Below are 26,924 nucleotides of genomic sequence, written 5' to 3'. Positions count from 1 at the left end.
GTCACAATGATATTTTGAAGAAAATCTTTGTTAAAAAAAAAAAAAAGAATTCGAGAAATAAACTATTCGATTATCGTATATTTATCGTGATCGATTCAGCGTGTCGATGATTTAAAATGAATTCTGATAACGCGGCTCCTTTCTAAATTTTTCTATGAAATATGAAATTTGGAAGAAAAAAAAGTTATTCTATTAACAGATTACAGATTTATGTAAGAGATAATTTTTATTTTATATTAGATTTATATTATTTTATATCACAATTCTATCATTGCGCGCAACAAATCATGCATCAAATCTATCATCTTTTTTTTCTTGCAAGATCGTTTACGCTTTGAAAAAATTTGATTATACATATATTGATCGACATATAATTCTCATAAGAGCCCTTATATAAATTGGACAAATTTTATCTTCACTGCATCTCTCCAATTTCCGTATCCCCTTTTTGTATTAAGTATTAAGCAACCCCCTCGAAGTAAGCAGCTTCGAGACGTTGCCGTTGCGCGTCGTAGCACGGATCCGAGACCACATGCTGCATTGCAGCATCGACCGGTTCTTTTTTTTTTCCCCCCCGACCTCAGTAGCACACCCCGTACCTTTGCGTAGCGGCTCACCCGCCCGTCTCGACGCACCCTCTCTCTCGCGTCTTCTCTTCTCGATATCGCGCCACCACCGACGGCGGAGGCTTCGATCGACACCCCCGACAGTTTTTCGCAGAACGCTTGTTGCTTCTGTACACGAGCCACGAATGTGAACTCGCCCTGTCGCAGATCTTATCGCGTCCGATTGTTTTAATGGGATCGTTCCTTGTTCGCAGTGAATAAATTGTGTTAAAAGTGTCATCTCGATACGATAATTTTCGTAATAAACGTTAAATCTGATCGCTAATTATGCAAGGTACATGTTATCGATAAATAAGAGCATCATGTAATGCGAGTCTCATATATTGTCGACCATTTGGATCCTTTGATGCATTCAACGTGATTTATCCCAAAACTTCTTATTGAAATTAATTGATTAAAAACATCTATTTCATTCTATTTTTTTCTATAATATGTAAAGATTTTTTTATACATACTATTTTTTCTGCATTATTAGTTATTATTATATACTATGTACATAATTATTTTTGGAATAACTAGATACGTGTATATATAGAATGAGTTGTTCTTTAATATGTTTATTCATTAATATGCGAAAAAAATGAAAAATTGATGGTTATTTCAGTATCAAAGTTGAAATAACTTTTAAGTTATAAGCAGTAGAAGTTTACAAGTTATTGGGAATATCGAGTTTCTGATGTATAATTAGTTAATGAAATTTTCTTCTTCAGTTGATCTATATTTAAATAGATCTTTTGCTCACAACAAATTGTCAAGTTCAATGTTGATAATTAAAAATGAAAAAGAACTATAATTTTTACATTGTATTATATTACAGTATATTATTTTTTTTATGAATGGAGATGTAGAGGAAATTTCAAAGTCGAATAACTTTTTAAACGTATTATACAAGAAATATACGAAATTGTTTTTTTAATGAAGTTTCTTAAAATCACCTCAAACTTTTAAAATAAAGCCAATGACTTTTCTTCAAATCTTCCAATAGTTTTTCAATAGATCTGTTAATTAACATTTAATTGTGTTATAATGAGAGAAATAAGTCTATGTATTGAAGATTTATATTAGAAACATGTTTCACACACATGATACAATTTGCTCTTATATCATTAGATATACGCATAAAATATGAATATCTATTAATAGAGCTTCTATTTTGATTTTTATTAATACCTAAGATACTTTAACTGAAAGCTCATGTGATGAAAAATATTTCAGATGAATTATTTTTCTATTAGCTTTTCGTTTTTACGTCTTTAAGAGCTCGAGTTTCTTATTTGAGTGAATTATTTTTCTATTAGCTTTTTGTTTTTATGTCTTTAAGAGCTCGAGTTTCTCAATATTCTAGAAAAATTAGATAAATATTGATATGCCATCAACTTCAATCTAACAGAATATATTTCCTTTTTCATCGGATTTTCTGTAGAATCTTTAATTATAGATTATTAATTATAGATATCGCGTAAATGCCACATCGAATTTTTTTCTGAGAAGCAAAAAATCTTTGTGTTCTTCTAGCTAGATTATTGAATTAGACTATTGCATGATGATCGATTGAAAAAGGAGCTCCTTCTCTTCCTTCAAATCTTCTTCGAGGGATGATAATTGACCGGCAATGGCAATTTTGCGGGCGCGCGAACGCACCGCGGATCTCGAAGGTGTTCGCGAAGAACCGCGGCACATCCGCGCCGTTCCCATCGTAACCTGAAGACAGCCCTGAAGACAGATAAAAGAGCGTTCGTTCTGCGTATTCTGTGATCTCTTGAGATCTTCTTTCCGCGTTCAGCACTTTCCGCGGAGAAGGCCGCGCTGGAAGGATCGCGAACTGTCCCTCCGATGAGCAAGAGCTACCTGCCTCTCGCATCGAAAGGACATTCCGCGAAGGATCAGCGAGACGAGGATGAAGTCCGAAAGAAACAACGGATATCTACGAACCACCACCGTTACCGAACAGCCAGCCGATCTGTCAGGATCGGGATCGATTGGTCAGGAAAGTGCTCCTACTGCGAATCCTCTTCAGGTACGATCATCTCGATGATTAAAACGCTCCAGAGTATGTTCCCGAGGATCTTTGCAAACATTTCTTGCATCATTTTTATTTGTATCTATAATTCAAGTAATTTTCTCTTCAGCAATTTGATAAACATTTTCAAAAATATCGATGAATAAAACTACCTATTTATTCTTCATGTTAGAAGAAAAATGTGTCATTGCTTTATATTAATCGATTATACTTAGGTGACTTATGGTCCACGCGGCAGTACTACCACATCCGTTCTCCAACATCCGGTCAAGCCGCAAAGGCCAATTGGTATAACACGTGCTACCTCAATCACACGAAGACGAAGAGGAACAGCGAGTAGACAACGTTTGCTCGGTGTGCTGGCTATCACTTTGCTAGCAGTTTGTCTGTTTATACTTCTGCTATTGGCGTTAAACACCAGCCGTGAATGCGTGCGAGAACCTCGTAAGTTTTATCCTTTATATATTACTTTAATGATATTTGAATAAATCTTAAAATGGAAAAAATTTTTAAATCTAAAACGATTAAGTAACACGATGGTAAAAGAATGAGAATTTAAATAATAATGATTTTTTAATCTATTTCTTCGTATTTTTTATCTCCGCATTTTTATTTTCAGAGCCAAACGTTTGTATGACGGAAGCATGCGTCCGAACAGGTACATTCTTTTAATTCATTTTTTAAAATTATTATTGCTTCTTGTAACGTTTAACATACTCTTTTAATTAGATACCCATCTATTAAATTTTAACTTGCAACAAATATATAAAGATGACATTACTAAAAAAAAAAAACACAAAAATCGATTTAGAAGTGTATTTTCTTATAAAATTCCTCCAATATAACATTTAAATTATCCAAAAAGACAAAAATTTCTTCAATTATATTTCTGACTAATTGCTCTATTAATAAAATAATTATTAATCATTATATTATTATTGTCATATGTTATTAATTTTACATGTATTATTTTTAAACAGTATGACATAATTTGAAATAATAATTAATCTAACGATAAGCAAAAAGATATATATAAAAGTAAATAAGCCGATATATGAATTAGGTACTATTTGATAATCAGAATTGAATACAAAAAAATACGTTTTTCAATGTTCTCAGATTAAATTAGAGATTATATCATGCAAATCATGATTTTGATTGACAAATTGTGAAGATTTTAGACCATAAACTTATTAGATTTTTCTAAAAACACAAATCAATTTTATTTTAATAATACTATATATAATTACATATTGGAAAGAGAAAATAAAATTAAATGTATTTCTGACGAATAATCGTCGGCTTTAATCATGGAAGTCTAGACATACCTATGTAATAGAATGAGCGCTTTCACATCATTCTCGTATAGAAAAAAAATGAGAGGAAGAAAAACAGCGAATAGCTTTGTTTTTTTTTTTAATGTATGCACGCACATTGAAAGCGCATTTAATCGGTATTCATTATAAAACTAAATATATTTTTCAATATAGGATATAAAATAAACTTTCTTGTTGTATTCTGAAAGAGACGACGTTTGGAGTTTTATCTGTCTCGCTATTCTTCCTCGCCTTTCCAATATGTACAGACTTCAGTGGTTTTGACGTAAACGCCTGTCAATCTCACATAGAGTGAGAATAACAAGAGGGCTTTCATTGACAATGTAGCGGCAAGTTTATTAACGGCGATGGACAGCACCGCGGCACCCTGCGTAGACTTTTTTCAATACGCCTGCGGCACGTGGAATCGATTGCACGTGATACCGGAGGACCGAAGCTCCATCAGCACTTTCGAGGTACTGGCCGATCAGCTGCAGGTGATCCTGAAGCGCCTACTCGAAGAGCCGTCTAACCCAAATGACAATAATGCCACTCTCAAAGCGAAGATGTTCTACAGGTCGTGTATGGACATCCGTGGGTATAAATGATATATGCAAAAAAATGATTCAACTCTTCCCTTTCTCTGCCCTTCATTCGATTATAGAACCTTCCGATAAATTGACATTTTTGTTCAAAATCGAAAATGTTTGAAGAAATATCTGAATTAAAATGTTTAAAATTGATACTTGAAAGTTTTCTCGAATCAAGTTTCCAAAAAATCTGGAAGAAAAAAAAAAGAGAGAAAAAATATAAAATCTCTGAAAGTAAAGTTTTCGCTTTATATCGATATATCCTCCGGCAAAATTACTGCATGTAAATTAACAACATAAATTGTAAAGAATAAAAGAACGTGTGTCTCGCATATCTTACAAAAACAAAATGATATAAAAACGCAGCTCGCATACGAGAGATTGGGGACGCCCCGTTAAAGAAAATCTTGGAGAGTCTTGGTGGTTGGCCGGCAGTGGTAGGACCATCTTGGAAACCGCCGCTTGATCCACCGGAAGTCCTTCTAGGTCGTCTACGCGGCGAGTACAACGAGGGTGTGCTGGTGGAACAATGGGTCGGTCCAGACGATAAGAATTCCTCAGCCAACATCCTCCAGGTGCGCCGGCAAAGTAAGGCCCCGTCAGTCGACGGCTATACAACACGTCAACATCGTAACATATGGGAGTCGTTCGAGTCTCATCTGGACTTTTCTATATTTCAAAATTGTAAAATAATATTTAAGACAAAAACATATTTTATTTATTTATTTACTTATGTAATCTTCCTTCTTCGAAGAATACACATTTAAAATGGTCGGAAGGATGATTACAATTAATTATTGTCTCATAAAATTTACAGAAATAATATGTATATATATATATATATATATATATATATATGTCATATAAAAAGACTTATGCTTATGATTTAAAAAAAGAAGTCCAGATTATATCTGCACGTCTCTTGTATTTATTTTATATCAAAATTTTTACGTCAGTATAGAACTGGTTCCCTTGAGAAAACTTAACACTTTTGTTTATGCAGTGATAAAAATTCTCTTTGCCTTATTTTATTTAAATAATTATTTAATATAACCTAATAATATAAACACATATTTATTTATTTTTTTATTTGATTTCAATCTCTAAATAATTTCTTATGTAAATATCAGCAGTTATTAGGAATGTAAAAAAAACCTATAAAAAATCAATATATTAAAATACAAACACATATGTATACTACAATATATGTATATACATATAATAATTACAAATATTCGCATGAGAAAAATTGTTTTATATGCAAAATAAAAGACTTTAATTCTTGTTTATATACTTTTAACTTTTTTTTTTACTTTAATTCTCGTTTATATATTTTTTTACTACTCTTTATTTTCTTCTAATCAAAAATCCAACAAATTGCCGTCAGATCGATGTTTGGCTCAAATCAAAGTAGAATACCAATAATATCGTTGCAGTACAATTTGTACTAATACAAATTTTGAAATTTAATTGATATTTTCACTATAAAACATATTTCTCTTTATAATGTATTCTTGAAAATTGATTTTTTTTCTTGCAAGAGAAAATTTATGTTTATAATTCGTAGAGTTTCTCTGTCATTCGGAGAATATTTCTGGATAAGAAAGCAGAAAGTAGTTTTTGGAAACACTGTAAAGAAATATAACAATGTTTTCATTCGTTTACGCAGTTGGATCAGATGCAATTGGCATTACCTAGCAGAGATTATTACTTGAAGAAGAGCAGCGAAGCCGAATTGAAGGCTTATCATAATTATATGACGAACGTCGCTATCTTGCTTGGTGCAAATCCTTATTCAGCTGCCGAGGAGTTTAATCGAGTGATCGTTTTAGAGAAACAGCTTGCCAATGTATGTCTTCTCTTTATGTTTATTATAATCTTACATAGTTTGTCTCAAAAATTTTCGGAATAATTAAGAAACATTTAATCTCTTAATTAAAATTAATGTGTGCATATTTAATTTTGCGATGGATCATGTAAATGTTACATTAACGTAATGATTCTGTACAATGGTTCCACGTGATTCAGGCTTCATTACCGGAAGCGGACAGGCATGATACTTCGGCGATTTATCGGAAATTAACATTGCGAGAATTGCAGCGAGAAGTACCACAGCTGCAGTGGCTCAGTTACTTGCGAGAGTTCATTAATGTCCCAATCGACGAAGATGAACCGGTCGTGACATACGCAATGCCATATTTCATGCAGATGGGCCGTATCATCTCGAAGACGGATCGCAGGTAATAATATAGACAATATATATAATTCTTCTGACTGAATTTTTTCCTCTGACATAATTTTAATTCTCTTAACTCCACCAAATTAAATTTAAAAATCCTCGAATCCTTTATTTTTTTAAAACTCCTTTCAAGTTTTCTATTTGTGAATCCTTTGAGTTTTTATTCTCCATAAAATGGATAGATATTGAAACTATTGCTATAATAATCCTTCAGTTAAATTTTAACCGAGCTTGAGAATCTTAGATTTTGCAAATCTTTGAATTTTCAATCGAGTATAAATTTTACAGGACTTTACACAACTATATTCTGTGGCGGCTCGTCATGTCAATTATGCCTCATATGATCAACGAGTATCAACAGAAGCGGATCGAATTCCGTAAAATTTTACTGGGCATTCTCAGCGAGAGGAATAGATGGTCGCAATGCGTCGAGTGGACCAACAAAAAACTCGGAATGGCGGTAGGGGCTCTTTTTATACGCGACAATTTTAATCACGAGAGCAAGGTACGTATCTTCCGTTCTGGGAATGACCTACATTTGATTGATACCTCTTTGATTTATAAATTGGAACGTGTCTGTTTTTCAGGAGACTGCTCTAGAGATGATCCGGACGATTCGCGAGGCTTTTAATGAACTGCTAACTGAAAATCATTGGATGGACGACGAAACCCGGATGGTAGCAAAGAAAAAGGCCGATTCGATGAACGAGCGAATCGGATATCCAGAATTTTTGAAGGATCCAGTTGAACTCTCTATAGAATACGTAATGGTAAAAACTTCATATTTTACGATGATATCGTACAATATTATATTTCATTTATACATATAAATTATTCTAGACTAATTAATGGTCTATTTATATTTTAATAAAATATCAGAAAAAAATAAGTTATTAAAAAATCTTTTTTTGATAATTTGAAACCTAGAAAGACATTTAGATGATTTATTAAATATTGTTTTATTATATCATTGAATATGAAACGTTGAATATCAAATTCATATTTCCGACTTTTCTTTTTTGTTTATTTTTTCTTCTTTATGCATTTTTAATTCTGAATTAATATGTTGTACGCAAAGAGTTATTTAATTATAGCTAAACATAACGGAAAATCACTTTCTGGAGAACATCTTTGCCCTGCTCAAATACGACGCTTATCATAATTTGCAAAAACTGCGGAAGCCAGTCGACAAGAATAAGTGGTCGACTGAACCTGCTGTAGTGAATGCTTTCTACAATCCCAACAAAAATGATATAGGTCAGTCACGTGTATTTGCTACAAATTATCATTATTACCATTATAGCGACTAATTCTCACGGTTTAAAAATTCGACGACAATTCCAAGTATCTAGGAATTTCAATGTAAAATCGGTTTATAAATTTTAATAGTAAATTTTAATCTACATTATTTAAAAATTATGAAGATTTCATCAGCCTAACAATGTGCAATTTTAATCATAATCATATTGATAAATAAACGGTTATTATAATCTGTAAAAGCTGCAAAACATTAATCGGTTCGTATGCTGGTATTATTTTAGTATTTCCTGCGGGGATTCTACAGCCGCTTTTTTACTCTCAGCACTTCCCCAAGTCCTTAAATTATGGCGGTATTGGTGTAGTAATTGGTCACGAGATTACCCATGGCTTTGACGATAAGGGTCGTCAATTCGACAAAGACGGCAATATGATGCAGTGGTGGAACAATGCCACTGTTAGAGCGTTTCGCGAAAGGGCGCAATGCATCGTAGACCAATATTCTAAATACAAGTTGCAGGAAGTGAATCTATACATCAATGGTAGAATGACTCAAGGAGAAAATATCGCCGACAATGGCGGCCTCAAACAGTCCTTCAGGGTAATCAAATAAATCAAAATAAAAATATGCTATGTGTCAAGCAACATACGTTTTAAATTTCTGAAAATTATTTAAAAAATTAAATAATTATATACATTTGAAAAAAAAAATGAATTGAAAGTACGCACTGATTCGAAGAATGCACGTAGAGCTTTTAAATTTAATATTCAAAATACACTTAGGATGTCTACGATATAATCTCTTTTCATCAAATAGGCTTACAAAAAGTGGGTCTCTATCCATGGCGAAGAACCGTTGCTACCGGGAGTGAATCTCACGCACGACCAGTTGTTCTTCCTAAATTACGCGCAGATCTGGTGCGGTTCCATGAGGCCGGAGGATGCTCTCACAAAGATCCGAAGCAGCGTGCATTCGCCCGGTCCGGTACGGGTGCTGGGTCCCCTGTCAAACAGCGAGGACTTTGCCAAGGCTTTCGGCTGTCCAGTGGGCTCGCCGATGAATCCCAAGAAGAAATGTAGTGTTTGGTAGCTCGCGCTCCTTTTGGTGATATATGAAATATATCACCTCGATGTATAATCAAAATTGCACAATAAGATGAGGATAATAGAAGCTAAAAATTCCGAGCCACTCACGGGACCTGAAAGCCTGCGTCCTCTGATACCGCGCATTTAGCGTTAAAAAATGTTAAATGATCAGTCATTATATATTGTACAAAATCTAGCACGAGATCCAATGAGATATTCATATCCAACAGGACTCAAATTGTTGAACGATAAATTGTCTATCTTATTGTTAGAAGATTAAAAAAATTTAGATTTGCATTTAAGAGGGAGCTTTTACATTCTCTCGACCCTACAGTAAACGCTAAATGCACGATAGGAATATGTGGCAAAAAATCATAAGATTATAAACGTATTATGCCCGAAAATTCCAAGGATCCGCGGATTCCTTTATCACCCTTGCATAGCACGATACTGCTTGTTTTTGTGTAATAAGCGAAACGAAATAAAAAATGATGTACGATTGACAGTTGACATTTTATTTTTTACACGTGTATGTTCAATGTTACTTGCGTGGCTTATCTGAAGAAAAAAAAGATATGAATTTCGTCTATCGATAATGCTTGAACTAAAAATCATTGGAGTTGCTATGACACAACAGCAAATTGAAGAATTTATATTTCTTAAGTTATTTTTTGTCATAATTTGTGACAAAAAAGAAAAGCAAATTTTCCCTTTTTATGTATAGTACATTATCAAGTTAATTTAGACAAACATTATTTAAAAAAAGAGCTAGTCGCTTCTTTTTATTAAAACTACTGAATAAAGAATATATATATTATAAGAATAAGATTATATATATATATTTTATTCAATAGTTAAAACTTTCAAAATAAGGTAGACATGTGAAACTAAATAAACATGATAGCTACAAAACTGCACTGATAATAAACAAATATTAATAACACATTTTTCGAAGATATTTTTTTTTGTTTTCCGTTTCTTCATTTTTATACATCATGGTTTTATTACTTATATTATAGCCGGCTAAAATCGCAAATTTACATCAAGTTTCTGCAGATAACGACAAAACGAAGCAAGATACATTTTGTCTAACGAGACAGATCCTAATTTGCCTAATTAAATATTTTCTAACCGCTAAATGAAAATATTGTAGCTTGCAACGTATTACGTTGTTACAAAAGTCTTGTTATATCTTATGCTATTAATCTAAGTTCATAGAATCTTTGAATCCTTCATGATTTTCCTCTTCCTTTGAGAAAAATAATTATTTAAGGATTTTTGGAAAGTTTTTTTTTTTTAATCCAAAGATCTGAATAAAATATTTTTTGTAAAAGAAAGATTTCAAATAATAAAGGATATACGCAAAAAAAAATAATATTCCAGCTCTCAAGAGCTCGCGTAATAGCTTTTGCAATTTTATACAAATCCTTTAATATTGAAATGCAGCCAAGTATTAACATTTCTATATTTTAATAGAAATATTAAATACGAGGTTTCTTCGAAGAGGGAGAAGAATTTAAAGAGAAAAGATCTGCGTAAATAAGAATTATCTTTGTAAGTCCAGCGAAAATGCTTTCAGCGTGCTTTCTAATGATACTTTTTTTAATTTTTTGGATCCTTAAACTTCTAGATTTACAATAATTTTCATTTTCGCGTCATTAGACTTTCCTTCTCTTTTCCTTTTCCTTTTTTTCTAAACTTTTTGAAGCCCTCGATTGTCGGATTTTTACATTCGCAGTACCATATATAATTGTCCTACAAATTTTATAAGAACCTCGCAAGCTTTTGCAACAATTCGATTATATAATTATATATGTATATATATTATTTATCGGTTTCAACATTGAAACATTTCTCGGAGTTACTTGCATAACACAACTTTTATAATTCGTTACTTCGCTTCTTTGTACTCTACACCATATTACAGAGATCATGATCAAAATCACGGTCAGAATCACCACAATCCGATCAATTTTCTCTCACTTATATACATTCAATAACGATCTCCACTATATGTCATAGCTTTTTGTTTGCACTTACAGAAATTATATCCAGAATAAATAATAATCGTTGTGAGACGTATTTTACAATGTAAAAGAAGTCATTTACATATATACATTAATTAACATAATTCGTATAACATTTCTATATATATTTCTACACGTTTATTTGCGCAAGTAATATGCAATATAATAAACTAATCTATCTTAGAATTAATCGCAATTTATTTTACATACTCAATTAAATATAACAAAAATAATTATAATGATAACATTTGATCATTAAAATATCAATCCTATTTAATTAATAACACAGATATATCAAGTGTGATCAATTAATGTTATTCCTAAACCCTCATTTTCAAATATATTATGAATTTATTTTATTTATTTATCTTCATCTTCTTGCGTCTTAAACTTTCTATTAAATTTATTTATTTATCCACTTTGATACGAAGATACTTATAATAAATTATATAATTCTCTTTTGCTTTCTTTCTCCACTTTCCTCTTCTGCGATATTTGTCTTATTCTATGTTTTTTTCTGAACATTATTCGTTATACAAGATATTCTAAAGAAAGAAAGAATAAGTCACAAAGATGTTTTATCTTTCCATATAAATTGAAATTGGTCCATATTCATACTTGTGTATAGCGTTCATGTAGGCAGGTGTGAGACTACCTCATCTGTAAGATTCACTTATTTAATATGAAAAACATGAGTATAGTGCTAATTGCATCGTAACATTGCGAATTTTTTATAAAAACTAATTATTTACTGCATTATTTAAACTTACAAGAAAAATAGATACATAATAAAGTTTTAAAAAATAATAATAAACAAAAATCTCAAATTGCGCCTATAATATCTCAATTAAGCTTATTATTCATTTAAATCTTTGAAATAAGTATGTTCTTTTATAGATAAAGCTATTGAAACATCTTTTTGGAATATCTTGTATATTTCTTAGTGAGGAATATAGTTGATTTTTCAATACATTTGAACGTGTTATTATTACATAACGTGTTATGGAAGATCAACAGTAATATCTTACAAGAAGAATGCATTCTATATATGATTTATCGGTTATTTTTATTCTTCTAAGACTTTGCTTATGTTTGGTTCTGCTCCCATTTCTAAAACAGCTAACGATGATATTGCCTATTTCAATTTTCTTTTCTCTTATTTAATTTTATTTATTTTATTAAAAGCTAAATTAACATTTTTTATTATTTTTATTTAGAAATCTGCACAATGTTTGCATGTTGATGCAAATAATGAAAAACATAGTCGAAGATTTTAGAAATAATGAATCGTGAATTTTTCGTGAATATGAATCTATAGAGATCAAAGTACATTGCACATAGAGTATGTTGAGAATCTATCTCTAAGAATGAGATTTTTTATTTTAAGAAATTGCAAACAAAAATAATGACTGATGAAATGCAAGGATCTATAAAGTAAGCAGCCAAATGTTTTGCATTCAAAAACTCTGAGATATAATATCATAGAGTCTTGATCAAGTTATATTATATAAAGTTTATATACATATTAAGGATTTATATGAAATCAAGCGCATATTTCGAAATTTAAGGATATGTAAAAGCAAAGAGCTAGAGATTCAAGGATTTATGTTTATCCTACAGAATATATTATCATAAGTATTTTATGATACACAGGATTCAAATTTATATTGTCAAGAATTGTTGAAATTAAAGATACGCGAAATAAAAAAATAAGCTTTTATAAAAAGTCAATTTTTTTACAAAGAAATTTCTTGGAGATTTTTTTAATTCTTAAATTTATAATTGTCAAATGTTTTGACTATTAAATTTTTACACTTTTAAACTTTTACTTTCATCAATACTTCAAATTTGTAGTTCCTTTTATATTCTTTGATCTTACAGATTATCGATTATTAAATCCTTGAATCTGTATATCTTGAGATTCTCACTTCAAGTTTATTTCTTAACATTTTTAGATGTTTAATTTTTGCAAATCCTTAAAATTTTCAATATTCGAATCTTTGGTTGTTTTATTCAATCTTTTCAATATCGGAACTTTTTAAATCTAATTCTTAGATCTCTAGCTATTTGGATGCTTTAATTTTGTTAGAAATTTTATCTTGATAAATTAAGACACATAATAACATCTTGATAAATTAATATAACTTAATAAATAAATATAATAACAGAAAAATAACAATAATTAGACAATGACATAATATAACAAATTTGTTATGTATATGCACTCGTTCTCAATATATATTTTTGGAGCAAATAAATTTAAATGCGTTGCAACATATTATTTCAGTACCAAATAAATAATATAGAGACAATAAATTGGTTATTAAAGTAAAATATGGACATGCATGATATACTGTAATCAGGAAATTAATATTACCTTATGCGTTGAGATGTTTGTCTACAACAGGAAGTAAGCAATATAATACTCTATTTACAAAATGTTTTTTTTTACTGTTACACGAGAAGATATTTATAAGTGTGTGATAAGAAAATAATTATTGTATTTAGAAAAGTGTTACAGATTCGTAGATTCTTAACTCTTTGAATTTTTAACTTTTAAAGCTTTTAATTTTGCATATTTTTATATTCTCTCTGTTATGAAAATATTTACAAAGAAACATTTTCATATACAAGAATTGCAAAGATATTTTAAAGTGAAATATCTAATCGCCAGAAAATTCATAAAGATTTTAGAATCTTATATATAATTTAGAAGAAATAAGAAAATATAAATAATTGAAATTTCGAAAATCCATAATCTAAATAATGAAATATGTAGGATTTTAATTTGTTGTAAATTATTTTATGTCTAATCATTTTTTTCTAAAGACAAGCTAGACACTAGTTAACTTTACTAATGCATTTATACTGAAAAAATAATTATAACACACACACACACACACACACACACTGTTGCATTTATAATAGTATCTTAAAAAAACTATTGTAACATTGATTGATTTCTTTTGATTCAAAGTAGCAATCAATAAAAAGAAAGAAAAACTTTAGGACAAACAAAGTCTCAACGCATAAAGCTTAGTTTAAAAATAATTTGTATCAAACATGTTTTAGACATGTCCACTTCTCATACGAATAACTCTTATCATTATCTTACGATATGAAAATCAATGGTAAGTCTGCAACACGTATTATAAGAGAATGACTGTCCTATTTTGAATCTGCACATATAGACACATATTTTCTTTCTTCCGGAACGCGACAACAATTGTTGCCGACAATTGCTACCGATACGTATACAGTGAAATACGAATTTCCATTAGACACGGAGAAAACAATAGTAAGAAACAGTTAGTGATGGAAATGGTGTCAAGAAGTGAGGAGCATTAAACGTAGGCGGGGGAAAGGTTCAGAGTGAGACGAGAAATGACATTGTTGCGTATTGTAGCACGTGTTGTTCTCGAGCTCTTGATTATCTGGATGACCATGATGCGACAATCGTGGCAGACGACGACGGCGACACCACGCAGCCGTTCCGCCGCCATACGCTGCTCGGCGGTTGGCCCGCTCGAGCCGGAAAACGTCTTCGTGGTTGAGAGAGCGGCGGGGCTACCACCGCCTTTATAACATCTGTGTATAAACAGTCGAATAAAATATGAACAGGTAAAATATAGACAATCTAATTGAAAAATTAATATCAACTTTGGCGCAAAAACATTTGTTCAATATAGAATAAACAATATAATGCTTCGCTTAGAAAATATTTCTTATTATATTACACAATCGTAAAAGAATTACAAATTTTTGGTTTTTTAATGAATTATTAATTTTTAAAAAATATAAAAATAATTGCCGTAATAATAAATCGCGTATATATTGTAAATGTTCCATTAAATATCTTCAGAAGATGTTCTTGAACGTTTTATTCAAATTATATAAATATGTAGCATACTGACCTCTTCTCCAATCCCTGATTTTCCATCTCTCGACGAGCATGAGAGGGTGGCGTTGACATTGGAGTCAGTGCGGAGATCGGTGTCATCGTCGGCGTCGAAGTGGGCGTGCCATTGCGTAATGCGGAATCCTTTCGTCTAGACGCAGGAGAAGCAGGTGCCGATCCGACCGCTCCCGCATTCCAAGTGTTTTTGCCCGTCTCCGTTTCCGTGGGTGACATTAATAATCCGGGGGAGAGCAATACGACGGGCACTCGGGCAAACTGCTCCGTTGGAATTCGCATCTAAAAATATTGAGAGGTGTTGTCGCCATTAGATTTGGAATTTGAAATGTCAAAAGTATTTAACACATTTTAATAATTAAAATTTAATAAAAATAGTCAAATATATGTGCGTTTCTTGAGTTGTAAGGCATTAGCAACTAAAATTCAATCTTATTATTATTTCTTTTTTTAATTAAATTAAATCTAATTATTAATTATTAATTTAAATCTTTAATTCACAGCAATTATAAATGTTTCAGTATATTCGTTAATATATGATCGACTTCAAAGAGATATTTCATCGAAAATAATGCATGCTTCATTGAAAATGTAATTTCTATTAATTTTTGAACATTCTATATCGTCAAAATAGAATAATAAAATGTTTATATTATACTTTAATCAAAAATATATCTTAATGTATAATTGAATACTGACTTTCGAATAACATTTCACGCAAACGGTCCTCTTGCACAAACGACAGCGTTGCCCCCAAGGTCCCAAGAGTCCAAAGCGCGTTTTCAGGCAGAGGAAACAAACGCGTCTTTTCTCCACGTCTTCTTTAACACGTCCTTCCACAGGAAGGGATTCTAATTCCGCCTTCGTGAGCACGCTACGAATGTGCACGATTTCGTCCAATGTTAACGATAGCCTTTCATCCAGAAGCATATCCCCTAGTATTGCCTTCTGCAAAATATGATTGACTCTCTTCAATTGTACTTTTTATGTCATGTAATATAAATATTTAAATTCTTAAAATTTAATTCTTAATTCACTAATCTATTATCTTTTTATGTTCTTTATTTTTTAAGTTAATTAAGTTAACTAAAAATCTTCATCATTTTTTATCTTATAAATGTACATCTTTCGCTTCGCGTCGTTTGAAGAAAAGTTTAAGACATACTATACGTGACTATATGTATATTCAAATCGGAGTATCTTTGTGTCCCTGGTTGTATCCAAAACTTGTTTACAAAAAAGATAAGAGCAGATATATGTATATGTGTGTTCCTTACCTTATCAGTATCATCCTCCCACTCATCGCCATGAGCTCTGTCATCCTTACCCTCATGTGCGATCGTGTACGCCCGTCGTGGTTGTCTGGGCGCACGTGGCTGCGGACTGTGACTTGGGCTGGGATTCAGACTGATGTTAGGACTCGGACCTTGGCTCAGTGTCGAGTCTGTAAGGCCAGTGTGTTGTCGACTCTGCGGCCTCGATTGTGGCAGAGATGTCGTTCCCGTGAGTGACATTAATGGTATGGTACACTTTGCAGCGTGTTTCTTTTTAGATGCTCTCCGAGAAGGACATTGCGTCGCCAAATCGTAAGCTAAAAATTGAATAATCAAGATTTCACGTACAGAATAAAATAATACGTTACAGAATGAAATAATAAAAGATTTTCGACTCAACTTCACTTTTGAATTATTCCGAGAACCATTATAATTTTTTATAAATAAATTCTTATTCGATTAATGATGTATTTAAACTTGAATTTCGAATTACAAAGAAATAGTTCTATTTTTATCGTACTTTAAAATTGACATAAATTATCAACTATTATTGATAGATTTATCAGAAAGAAAAGAAATTTTACACAAAACTTTTCCAACATACTTTGCTGAAATTCTAAAACGAGAATGATTTATATTTTATGCTTTTATTGTTTTTGATTCTTGAAGCAATTTGGTCTACGTCAAAAGCATTATTATATTGAGTAACAAGTTCATTTAGTTTTTTATCATTAATACGAGAGAAGAAACAAATTTTCTTATTAATCTAATGCAAGAGAACAGAGATTCATTTCTCTCAAGAAGTTAAAACCTGTAAAAAATAATCTTTTAGTTCTAGCATTTTATTAATAAACTTTATGAATAAATCTTTAACAAAAGATTAGATAAACTTTATCTAATCCTTATTGTTTATCATGATTATTTTAAAACGCTAGAATATTCTGGCAATTAAATCTGATATTTATGATTAAAAAAAATACACATAGCAAAGAAAAGAATATAATAAAAAAAACTATAGATTATTTACTAAAAACTAAAAAGAGTTGTTGAAAAAGATGATCATTCATTAAAATTTTTAAGAAAAAAATTAATTCTAAGGTTGATGGAGGAGTTCATCAGTAGGTCTCATGCAATAGTTTTTATATGAAAAAAAATATTAGGAAATATTATAAAAGAAATAACAAAAGGAAAGGAAGAATTATAAAACAGTAAATAAATAATAGGAGGAAAGGTTTGAATATTATTTATAACAATTACATTCCAGTTGAGCATCGCAAAATCGATGATACTCGTTCCTGGTTAGACGAAGCCCACCAGTTTTCCGCCAAGGATTTGCGGATCCTACTTCGTCGTCATCTCTCTGTCGATAATCTTTGTGCCCATTTCGCATACCTTCGCGAGCTGCAAAGCTGTAATCTTTTAGTTGCCAATAATTAGAGGCTTCATCTTCTTCCTCGAACCGTGTTTCAAAATCCTCTTCGTTGTAATCATCATCATCGTCATCATCATCGTCTGCATCCAACTGTATAAAAGATAGCATTTTTTAGTTATGATGTTTGTATTCTCAGTACTAGTAAGCTATAACACACTCGATATCAAAATAAGTTAATACAATTAAATTGAATGGGATTATAAAAGAATTATAAAAGATGCATGATTAATGTTAGCTATTTGATTCGCGATAATTCAAGTTTTAATAATGCAAAATTATTTTTATCGATCATTAATAGATAGCACAGTAACGAATAAACCAGTAACTATACTGAACATTGAATTTCAGTCAGAATTTTGCTATAGTTATTGCCGCATCTAATGAATAATCTGTCATTATCATTTCTCGAGTTTCAAGTTAGAATGAAAAGCAGTAATATTTACATAAATACATCATATTAAACGAGAGATGTTCTTATACATTACACATATAATTTAAAAATACGTTATTTATTACAGTTTAAAAATTAAAATGATTTTTAAAATTAATATAAGAGTGATTTATACATGTCACAATTTTTATCGTATTATAGAAGTATTATGGAAGTTTATTTGGAATTTATTATATTGTGATCGAAAAAATATGAAAATAGACCTTTAAATCGAAATCGACAGGTATCAGTTTCTTGGGCCGTCTAATAGCATCCAGATTTCTTCCAGGTGGTTTTGGTATCGCAGATAATTCATATTCCTTGATATCTTCCCCGTTCTGTGTTATATCTAAAAAGTCAAAGTTAATTTATTTATAACGTGTTAATAAAATTTAGATTGATACTAACGGCGCAAATTTAAAAAATGCAACAATATTATGATTTATGTTTTTATTATGCAATGATTGGACATGACATAAAAATGAAGCGATAGATTTTTGGATGAATGCATGAATGCTCTTCATTCCTCTATATTGATAATTAATTTAATTTTAGAAAGTTTTTTTTAAAGATAAATAATTTTTTTAGACTCTCAGTAAAGACATTCCAATGTTCCAATCCTATGAAAAAAAAAACTTTTAGTTCTCATATTTATAGCTTTCTTTATATATATATATATATATATAATTTTATCATTTATATATATTATCATTCTTACACATATTAATATTATAACTTTAAATTACTTGCAAATATATAACAAAAATAAATTTTATATATTAAAATTTAAAAAAAAATTAGTGTTAATTATATTTGAAAATATACTAATTTCTTGTACTGAAAATATCCAATCGTTTTATAATAAAAATTATCTTTCTTTATCTTATTCCAATTATTATTTTATATTGTGCTTCTTTACTTTAATAATCGCAGATTTTTCTACTTCTTTTTACGAAGATAATTTTTGTAAAATATTTTTCGCACTCACACACTGTATGATGATGATGAATGAGATGATTACCTGCGACCGTAATGCGCCTTCTACGCGACTTACGATTCCTATTGGAAGGCAAAACCCTGATGTCGGGTTTTTCCTTGGCGATCCTTTGCCGCGGCTGTGGCACCGGCGGTACGTCCTGTCTTCTGCGGCTTGTTGCCGCCAGGACGCCGCCGGTTGCCGATGTCGTCGTCTTCTGATCCTCCGACTGCAACCACTGAGCCGCAACATCTTGTGCAGATTCCTGCTCCTGCTCTGGTTGCGACGGCGGCACCTCTCCGAGGACTATCATACGAGACTTGCCGCCTGGAAAAATTTAAATTATGACAACAAAACGTCAATTTATTATACTTTAATTTCAGTTTTTAAAGTATAATTAATTTTTCTATTTTCGAAAACTTAATTCATAGACAAATTTTGAAGATTGTATAAAAAGATTTTATATTTTATTGTCGAAAAAAATATTGTCAAAGAAATTTTATAGTTTCATTTTCAAAAAGTCTATTATCAAAATTATATTTAAAGTGATGTGAGAAAAAAGTTACCTTGCATAATAAACATACATATCATTTTAATTAATATTTGTTACAAAATATTTTTAAATGCAATAACAGTTGTGCAACAGTTGATGCAGTTACTCAAGCTGACGATTTATTAAATATCAATAGGTCAACTTGTGCTATTTATTTATTCACAGCTTCAAAATTATTCGCGCACGCGCGCGTTGTCCTGTTTTCTCGTCTTCTATTTTCTTATTTAGTTTCAATCCATTTTTTATTTTATATTCACACTTATCTGTTTTTATTTTTCTCTTTATTTTTAAAAAGATTATTATATTGGTAACAAAACGAAGGCAATAGCGGTTCCTGACTTGGCAGTAAACTTAAAAGAAGCACATAGCTGCCCGTGACATCTTTAAACAAGTCGAAATAAGAGTATATATATTATATTTTCATCATCTCGAAATGTATCTGAATTCTTGAAGATTAGAAGAGATCAGAAAAGAGAATCATTCGTGCAAATTCTATCCTCGCTTTTACAGACATTTCAACAGATGTGTTTAAAAAAATATTGGATTCTACATATATTTTTTAAAAATCCAGTTCTTATATCAGAGATTCTCAATCTTTACTTTACATATAATTATAAATTCAAAATTATATCATATTTAAAATCATAAAACTAAATAAGAAAATTAAATCTTCAATTTTATATTATTATATCAGATTCCGAAAATTTTGAATTTTTTATAATCAATTATATATAGAATATTCAAAAATCGATTTTAGGTATACTAAAAATAATTTGACAAGAAAAAAGTGACAAACAAAAAATTAATGGTTTTTTAATGGACAAATTCCAGTAATAAAAATTTAGAGAAAATTAAAGGATTAAAAACAAATATAATAAAATCTCAAGTTTCTATAAGAATTTTGAATCTCATATATACATAAATGTCAGAATTGTTCGATTTTTTAATATTTAAAATTTGTATACATTATATTTTTTTATTAAATAGCTTCCAAATTTTTCAATATGGTTTAAAGCTCGACGCAAGTGTTAACTATATAAAATACATGTATAAAATCCTCTTTAATTCATTAATTATTCAATAGAAATTATATAGAATTATAATAATGAGATTAGATTATCTTAAATTCTTTAAATTAATAAATAAGATTTCTTTTTAATAAATTCCTATAAACAATATGTTACCACACAGGATACATATTTTCTTTTCATATGTATGTGTTTGTTAAATTTTTTATTAGTACGCTCAATAGATTTTTTTATAAAACGTGTCAGTAGATTTTTATAAAATTTTAACTTAGTCTTTTTGTGTAAAAAGATTAATTTTTACGAAAAATCTGCAACGTGTATATATAACAAGTTTCTTATATCTATCTATATGTCTAGATCTTTACCTTTGAACTTTATAATCACTACATATATATTTTATAGAATAATCAACGAGATAAATAAACGTTCACGTTCTTTATAACACTTCTTCTTAAATCACAGTAAATTATTTTCAACTCGTAAGTCTTTCGCGAGATTATTCACAAAGAGAGATTCGCAGATGTAGAAGATATCGATCGACTCATTATTCCACGGATTTTGTAATATTCGCGAAGCAAAGATTAGTGCATTTTTCAGTTGCATCGATGGAACAATAATCTTGTCCAGGACATTCACGAGGAAGGGTTGACATCCGACTGGACTGGCATGCCACGATGACGTTTCGGGCAACGTCAGTTCACCTTTGCACGCTTTCAGTTATTGATCGTGTCTACATCGTGTCCAGATACCCTTTCCTCTCCCTTCTACCCACTCTCACCCTCTTTCTTTCTCTCTCTGCTCTGCGCCCGTAGCGCCCCAAATCGTGATTCATCCACGTTATAGAGTACGATTCAATATTGAATTCTCGCGATCGGATGTAAAGAGCATTAAAACAAAGTTTTTCTATTTATATAGTCTAATTTATAGTTTATATTGTAATTAATAATTTTTAATTAAATTTAATTTTTTTAGTCTGTGTTTTGATAAAATAATTTTTAATAATTCTTGATAATTTATAATACAATTTCTTGAGATAGAATTTTATTCGCGAGTTTTACATACATATTATAAATAATTTCGTGTAAAACTTTAATTTTTATTATATTGCGTAAAATTAATGAGTTTAACAGTTCTTACATAATGACAATTAAATGTAAACGTGTTATTTGAATTAATATTGGAAAAATTTACCTTCCCTGTTTTTCCTTCTATTTCTTTCTACTTCTAAATTATAGAATAGTATTTAAATAGCTTATATTAACTTTATATATAGAAATTAACTATAAATTTTTTGTCCTTAAAATTTTCTGATATTTTATAGTTTCATATATTTCAGAGTAAAGAAAAATAACGTTGTACAACATGTAATGTATAACATAATCTAACACAATATAAAAGATTAATAAAGTGAAATTATTCCAGTATTAAAATATAATATCTACAAATACATAAAATATATAGACTTACAAACTGATGTTTCTTCGATCTTGGGAACGTTTTGTCTCGAACCTGAAGATCTTAAAGGCTTTGGAGGCTTCTTTATACTCTCCATGAGTAACTCTCTCAGCGTGGATTCTTTCTGCAACGGTCGTAATCGTCTTTCCGAGGCCTATATAGTCAGATATAACAATTTTTAAAAATTTTTACATACATATTTCTTAAAGCCTTTCGCATTTATTGTTATTGTATTATATTAATGTAGTGTTAGGTTAAATTATCAATAAATTAAACTTAAATATATATTTTTAACGTTCTCTGTTATATTTCAAACTGTGCGTAAAAAATTCCAGTATACTCTAAACAAATTGATATTATTTGGTATGAGTATTTTATATTTTATTGTAATTATTTACAAGTGCATAGGATGGATTTTCATGATTTTTACAAATATATCTCAATTTCAATGTAATACCTACTGATATGTGTTGAATTGAGATTCAATATATATATTGAACTTGATCTCATCCTGTGAAGATCGCATTCATCTTGTTATCTCGGTTTTGAACAAGCACAATTAGCATTGAATGTAAAAATATATACTCTATAGCATTTAGTTATTTGGATCTTAGATTTGCTTGCCTTTTTTAGAGGTGGTCGACTTCGAATGAATTCAAGAATAATTGCGTGTGCGTCTTTTCTCGAGGGTGTGGGTGGCGTTTTTCTGAGATGATACCGTTTCTCCCTAATGTCGTCCATCAGAATCTCATAAGGAGTTAGTTTGTAATCTGGACGATTTCCTTGTGCGCGCGAAGACGCGCGGGAACCTAAATTGGCTTCTACTTTCTTCAATTTGACTCCTCGCCTCAGCTCGCTGATTACTTGAACCCAAAATCTAGCCTAACAATAAATACAGTTAATAAAGCTTCAGTATTATTATTCGCACATAAATAAATAAATAAATATATATATATATATATATATATATATATATATGTAATAAAATATAAAACATGTTAATGAATAATATTGTCTTGTAGATTGAGTTGAGGCTTTCATAAAAAAAAAAGTTTGTTACATATACATTATCTTATGATCGCATATATATTATCTCAAATTATTTGATTTTAATTCCTACAAGTTGTTTTAAATTTGTAAATATATATATATTCACGCGGCAATATATACAATTCGCGCCAATATATTAGCGCTCTGCGAAAAGACAGCCCGCTAAGAGCTCAGTGAAAGGAGACAGCCCGCTGTCACGCGGTCATTAGGAGCACAGCAAGAAGAGAAAGGCCACTGTTACACGGTTACTATGCGTGCGACTAGCAACCGCGTGACAGCGGGCTAGCTTTTCTCGCCACGTGCTAATACTCGCACGAATTGGTCGATATTTTTAAATTATTTTCTCAATAATTATTGCGAAAATCGCAAAATGATATAGAACTTTTTTGCTCAGTTTGATCCACTCTACTTGTAAGCGAGATTTTTTACGAATTACCGGACACCCTGTATATACCATTCATTAACACTCTATACTCTATATTAAATAGTATGACAATTATTTTGTGTAATTGTACACATATAACTTACAAGTTGCAGTAAACAGAAGCTAACAATTGTGGTAGACTATTCTTGTTAATATAAAATAAATATAGTAGAATATCTAGTAAATAAAAAAACAGAATCTACAAATTATATTACTTGTATAATTCATTCTTTTAAAATAAAATAATATTAATAATAAAAATATTAATATTAATAATAATAATAAATATAATATAATAAATCATTATTTTTTATAATTATAAATACATTCTTCTAATATAAAATATCAACTTTATTAAAAATCTAATTTATTCTAAATGCGAATAAACTCAGTTAAATTCAGAAACAGTTATCATGCAGCATGTGTTTATGTTTGAAGCATGCTATATTGATTTTGTCAATGTCAGCAGATATGAATACTAAAATATATAATAATGTAATTATAATAAAATAAATAATCGTGATAAATTTTGTTAAACACATTGAATATTTATATAAACGTACTTGTATAGCCCTCCAAATTCTAACGTCTGTCTATAGGAGCAAATGCAGTTAGTAATCAATAGATGTTTGTAAATCACATATAATTATTATATGTTTATTTTATTATTTGTATATCTCTTATAGATCTTTCTTCTATAAGAGAAATGTACAAGACAAATGTACAAAATGTACAAAACAAGAAAATGTCAATAAAGTACAACAAACCAATTTTAGTCTTGTTATAGATTCTTAAATAAACTATTGCAAATCTGTTATTTTCTCTTTACGAAAATTTGATAAGAATATCTTGCACCATATATATTCTTGTATTTATTGAGAAAACTTACCCAATCATTGAAATCCAATGTGTCAATGTTCTGCAGTGAAATAGAATTACGATCGTCATTGATACTTGGACTGTACAAATCTTGTGACTGCTTGTTGACAACCACTTTTTCCAGAAATTGAGAGAGATTAAGAGCTTCCTCCACAAACATTTGCATTACATTTCGATAATAATTATCAGCATCTTCATGTAAACTTTGCATATGCCGTTCACATATCTAAAATAAAAAATAAATTTTTGTTGTTAAATAAATGTCCTTTTATACTTAATTTATATTCAATTAAGACATAAAAGATAAAATTGTTTCTTTATCGTATTTTCTCGAAATTGATTTAAATATTCAAGATTTTTATGCTCTGATTTTCACATTTATTTTGATTTTTTTGAATTATTCATTATAAAAATTAAAGAAAGAATATAAACACTCACTTGGAGAATATTCTTCAAGGTACATTTGGAATTATCTGTACATGGTTCAGTTTTCGGCATCACATAATCTTCTGCATCAGTATCACCCGAGTCCCGTTCGATGCCTTCATCATCAGTCTCTTGTAGACGTTCTTCTACATCACTTTCGGATGCTAATAATGTAATCAGACAATATTTTAGTCTTACTTAAAACAAAAATTATTTCAATTATGTGAAATGTTTAAATATATAGTTTAATATCAGCAAAGAAAGCATTTACCTCGATTGCAACTTGTCATCAATGAAATGAGAGCTTCTAGGTCTGGCGATAAGGCTATTTCTTCCCCTGCATTAGAGCCAAAATCTAAGGCCTTAAAAATTACCATACCTAAAGAGAATATAGCCTGTATGACAAAAAAAAAAACACAATTTAAATAAATTTAGATACATGAAATAATTACCATTTATATATATTGTAAAATATAAATATTTACTACATTTACCTTTTCTTCAGAAACAAAAGGTTGTTTGGAACCTATAACATAAATTATCTTGTTAATTATTTTCAACTTTGTAATAATTTATAATTTCTAAATTAATCTAGAAGCATAAATTCTACAGTAAAACAGTTACCTGCTAAACTTTCAAGACAGACATCTCCATTTTTGTGAAGTACAATTTGCCACAATTCTGATATCTCATAAAACTTATTCTCTGTCAAGCGTAATAGGCCTTTAGCTGTTTGATAACATAATGCCCATGCTCGTTCCTGACTTATAGGACTATCAAACATGAGTAGAATATCATGGAGATTTAGGCAACCATGTGAATCCAATTTACACTTTGGTCGCACTGAGGAATCTTCTTTTTTCTTTACCGTTTCTTGCATTTCTTCTTTGAATACTGTGGCTTCTTCTCGATTACTGTCTGAACTTTTCTTAGAATTCGACATTGTGTAAGTGCTTTCTATATACAGAAATTTGTTATATTAATCTTACAAAAACACAATAATAGATTCTCTTCTTTTGCATTACAAATTTATCATTTTATCTATAGCTTTCTTGTGTGATATTGTTCCGATGTAGCTTGATACTTTATAGGTTTTTATGCAACTGTTTATCTTAAGTAACATACACTTGTTTGTAACCTTACAAAATTCACTATTCACAGTGAGTTATATTTTTGCATTTATAAGCACCGTTTTTGGATTTGCTTTCAAATAGTAAAATTTATTATTTCAAATTAATAGAAAATCGCAGAGATTGCACCTTCCAAATAATTACCTGAATTACAAAACATTTAAGGACTTTATATCTGCAATTAAATTACAATACAAATATTAACAATGCTAAGCAATGTTATTCACCTGTTTACATGGTTACGATGATTTGAGTATTTGTATCTTATGTATCGAAGTATTTTATATAAAATGATCGTTGTTCTGTGCCGCTTATCAAATCGTTATCCTTATATTTCACGTCAACTATTCGCAAATGATCGAACTAGATGAATTATAATAATATATAACTTTATGCACATTTACATACGATGGCAGTTCGACAGTTTCAAGCCTCGACATTTCAAAATCGAGAGCTTTAGATCACTTTTTATAGATAGAATCATTACACATTGCTAATCCTTAAGCCTTAAGGTGGCTGATCGTGGTCAATACGATTCAAAAGTTACATCGTATCGTATAAGAGGGAAAAGGGAAGTAATTAAATTCTTTAAAACGTCTGATGTGTAATATAAAATTACAAGATATACTATTGATAAAAGAAAACGTTCGAAATGTATTCAATAATATTTAAATAAATTATTATTATTAAACTTCACAGATTTCTAGCACACGAAGTAGTGAACTTTTGTTTGGGTCTGTCCACATTTGGCGCATTACACACAAAGAAATCATCTGTAGGAATATACATATAT

At 30.1% G+C, this 26,924-nt stretch overlaps 2 protein-coding genes across 7 annotated transcripts; one reads left to right on the top strand and one right to left on the bottom strand.

Moving 5' to 3' along the window:
* Positions 1 to 255: 255 nt before the first annotated feature.
* On the top strand, positions 256 to 9,639 carry LOC140673059 (neprilysin-1). Of its 2 annotated transcripts, none has more exons than XM_072905663.1 (13): positions 256 to 900; positions 2,146 to 2,643; positions 2,862 to 3,090; positions 3,266 to 3,304; positions 4,311 to 4,556; positions 4,919 to 5,127; positions 6,222 to 6,401; positions 6,581 to 6,792; positions 7,080 to 7,296; positions 7,379 to 7,561; positions 7,886 to 8,048; positions 8,333 to 8,649; positions 8,866 to 9,639. In XM_072905663.1, the coding sequence occupies exons 2-13, from the start codon at positions 2,524 to 2,526 to the stop codon at positions 9,136 to 9,138; spliced, it is 2,388 nt and encodes a 795-aa protein (XP_072761764.1). In that variant the 5' UTR covers positions 256 to 900; positions 2,146 to 2,523; the 3' UTR covers positions 9,139 to 9,639. The 2 variants fall into 2 exon arrangements, with proteins under 2 accessions (XP_072761764.1, XP_072761755.1); XM_072905654.1 differs by having other exon boundaries at positions 2,142 to 2,643.
* Positions 9,640 to 10,047: 408 nt separating this feature from the next.
* On the bottom strand, positions 10,048 to 26,911 carry Spir (spire type actin nucleation factor). Of its 5 annotated transcripts, none has more exons than XM_072905609.1 (16): positions 26,359 to 26,911; positions 25,626 to 26,275; positions 25,496 to 25,527; positions 25,273 to 25,396; positions 25,014 to 25,165; positions 24,586 to 24,801; positions 24,260 to 24,289; positions 22,847 to 23,104; positions 22,235 to 22,376; positions 19,199 to 19,513; positions 18,435 to 18,559; positions 17,606 to 17,870; positions 16,352 to 16,665; positions 15,774 to 16,022; positions 15,076 to 15,356; positions 10,048 to 14,749 (listed from the first exon to the last, which is right to left on the bottom strand). In XM_072905609.1, the coding sequence occupies exons 2-16, from the start codon at positions 25,942 to 25,944 to the stop codon at positions 14,506 to 14,508; spliced, it is 3,066 nt and encodes a 1,021-aa protein (XP_072761710.1). In that variant the 5' UTR covers positions 25,945 to 26,275; positions 26,359 to 26,911; the 3' UTR covers positions 10,048 to 14,505. The 5 variants fall into 5 exon arrangements, with proteins under 5 accessions (XP_072761710.1, XP_072761717.1, XP_072761734.1 ...); XM_072905616.1 differs by having other exon boundaries at positions 25,626 to 25,958; XM_072905633.1 differs by having other exon boundaries at positions 19,232 to 19,513; positions 26,359 to 26,910.
* Positions 26,912 to 26,924: the final 13 nt, after the last annotated feature.

Source organism: Anoplolepis gracilipes, chromosome 1 (genome assembly GCF_047496725.1).
Source record: "Anoplolepis gracilipes chromosome 1, ASM4749672v1, whole genome shotgun sequence".
NCBI classification, from domain to species: Eukaryota; Metazoa; Arthropoda; class Insecta; order Hymenoptera; family Formicidae; genus Anoplolepis; species Anoplolepis gracilipes.
Note: the sequence above shows the minus strand (reverse complement) of the source record. Positions and strands in the feature narration are given on the sequence as shown.

What these genes read in the sequence shown, in the direction of transcription:
- LOC140673059 (XM_072905663.1), top strand. Translation starts at nt 2,524, where the DNA reads ATGAAGTCCGAAAGAAACAACGGATATCTACGAACCACCACCGTTACC. An exon ending in ATCTCGAAGACGGATCGCAG is followed by an intron (nt 6,793 to 7,079) that starts GTAATAATATAG and finishes TAAATTTTACAG; the next exon opens with GACTTTACACAACTATATTC. An exon ending in ATTTTAATCACGAGAGCAAG is followed by an intron (nt 7,297 to 7,378) that starts GTACGTATCTTC and finishes TCTGTTTTTCAG; the next exon opens with GAGACTGCTCTAGAGATGAT.
- Spir (XM_072905609.1), bottom strand. Translation starts at nt 25,944, where the DNA reads ATGTCGAATTCTAAGAAAAGTTCAGACAGTAATCGAGAAGAAGCCACA. An exon ending in GTCGACCACCTCTAAAAAAG is followed by an intron (nt 22,377 to 22,846) that starts GCAAGCAAATCT and finishes CTGACTATATAG; the next exon opens with GCCTCGGAAAGACGATTACG. An exon ending in TCATCATCATCATACAGTGT is followed by an intron (nt 18,560 to 19,198) that starts GTGAGTGCGAAA and finishes TTGACTTTTTAG; the next exon opens with ATATAACACAGAACGGGGAA.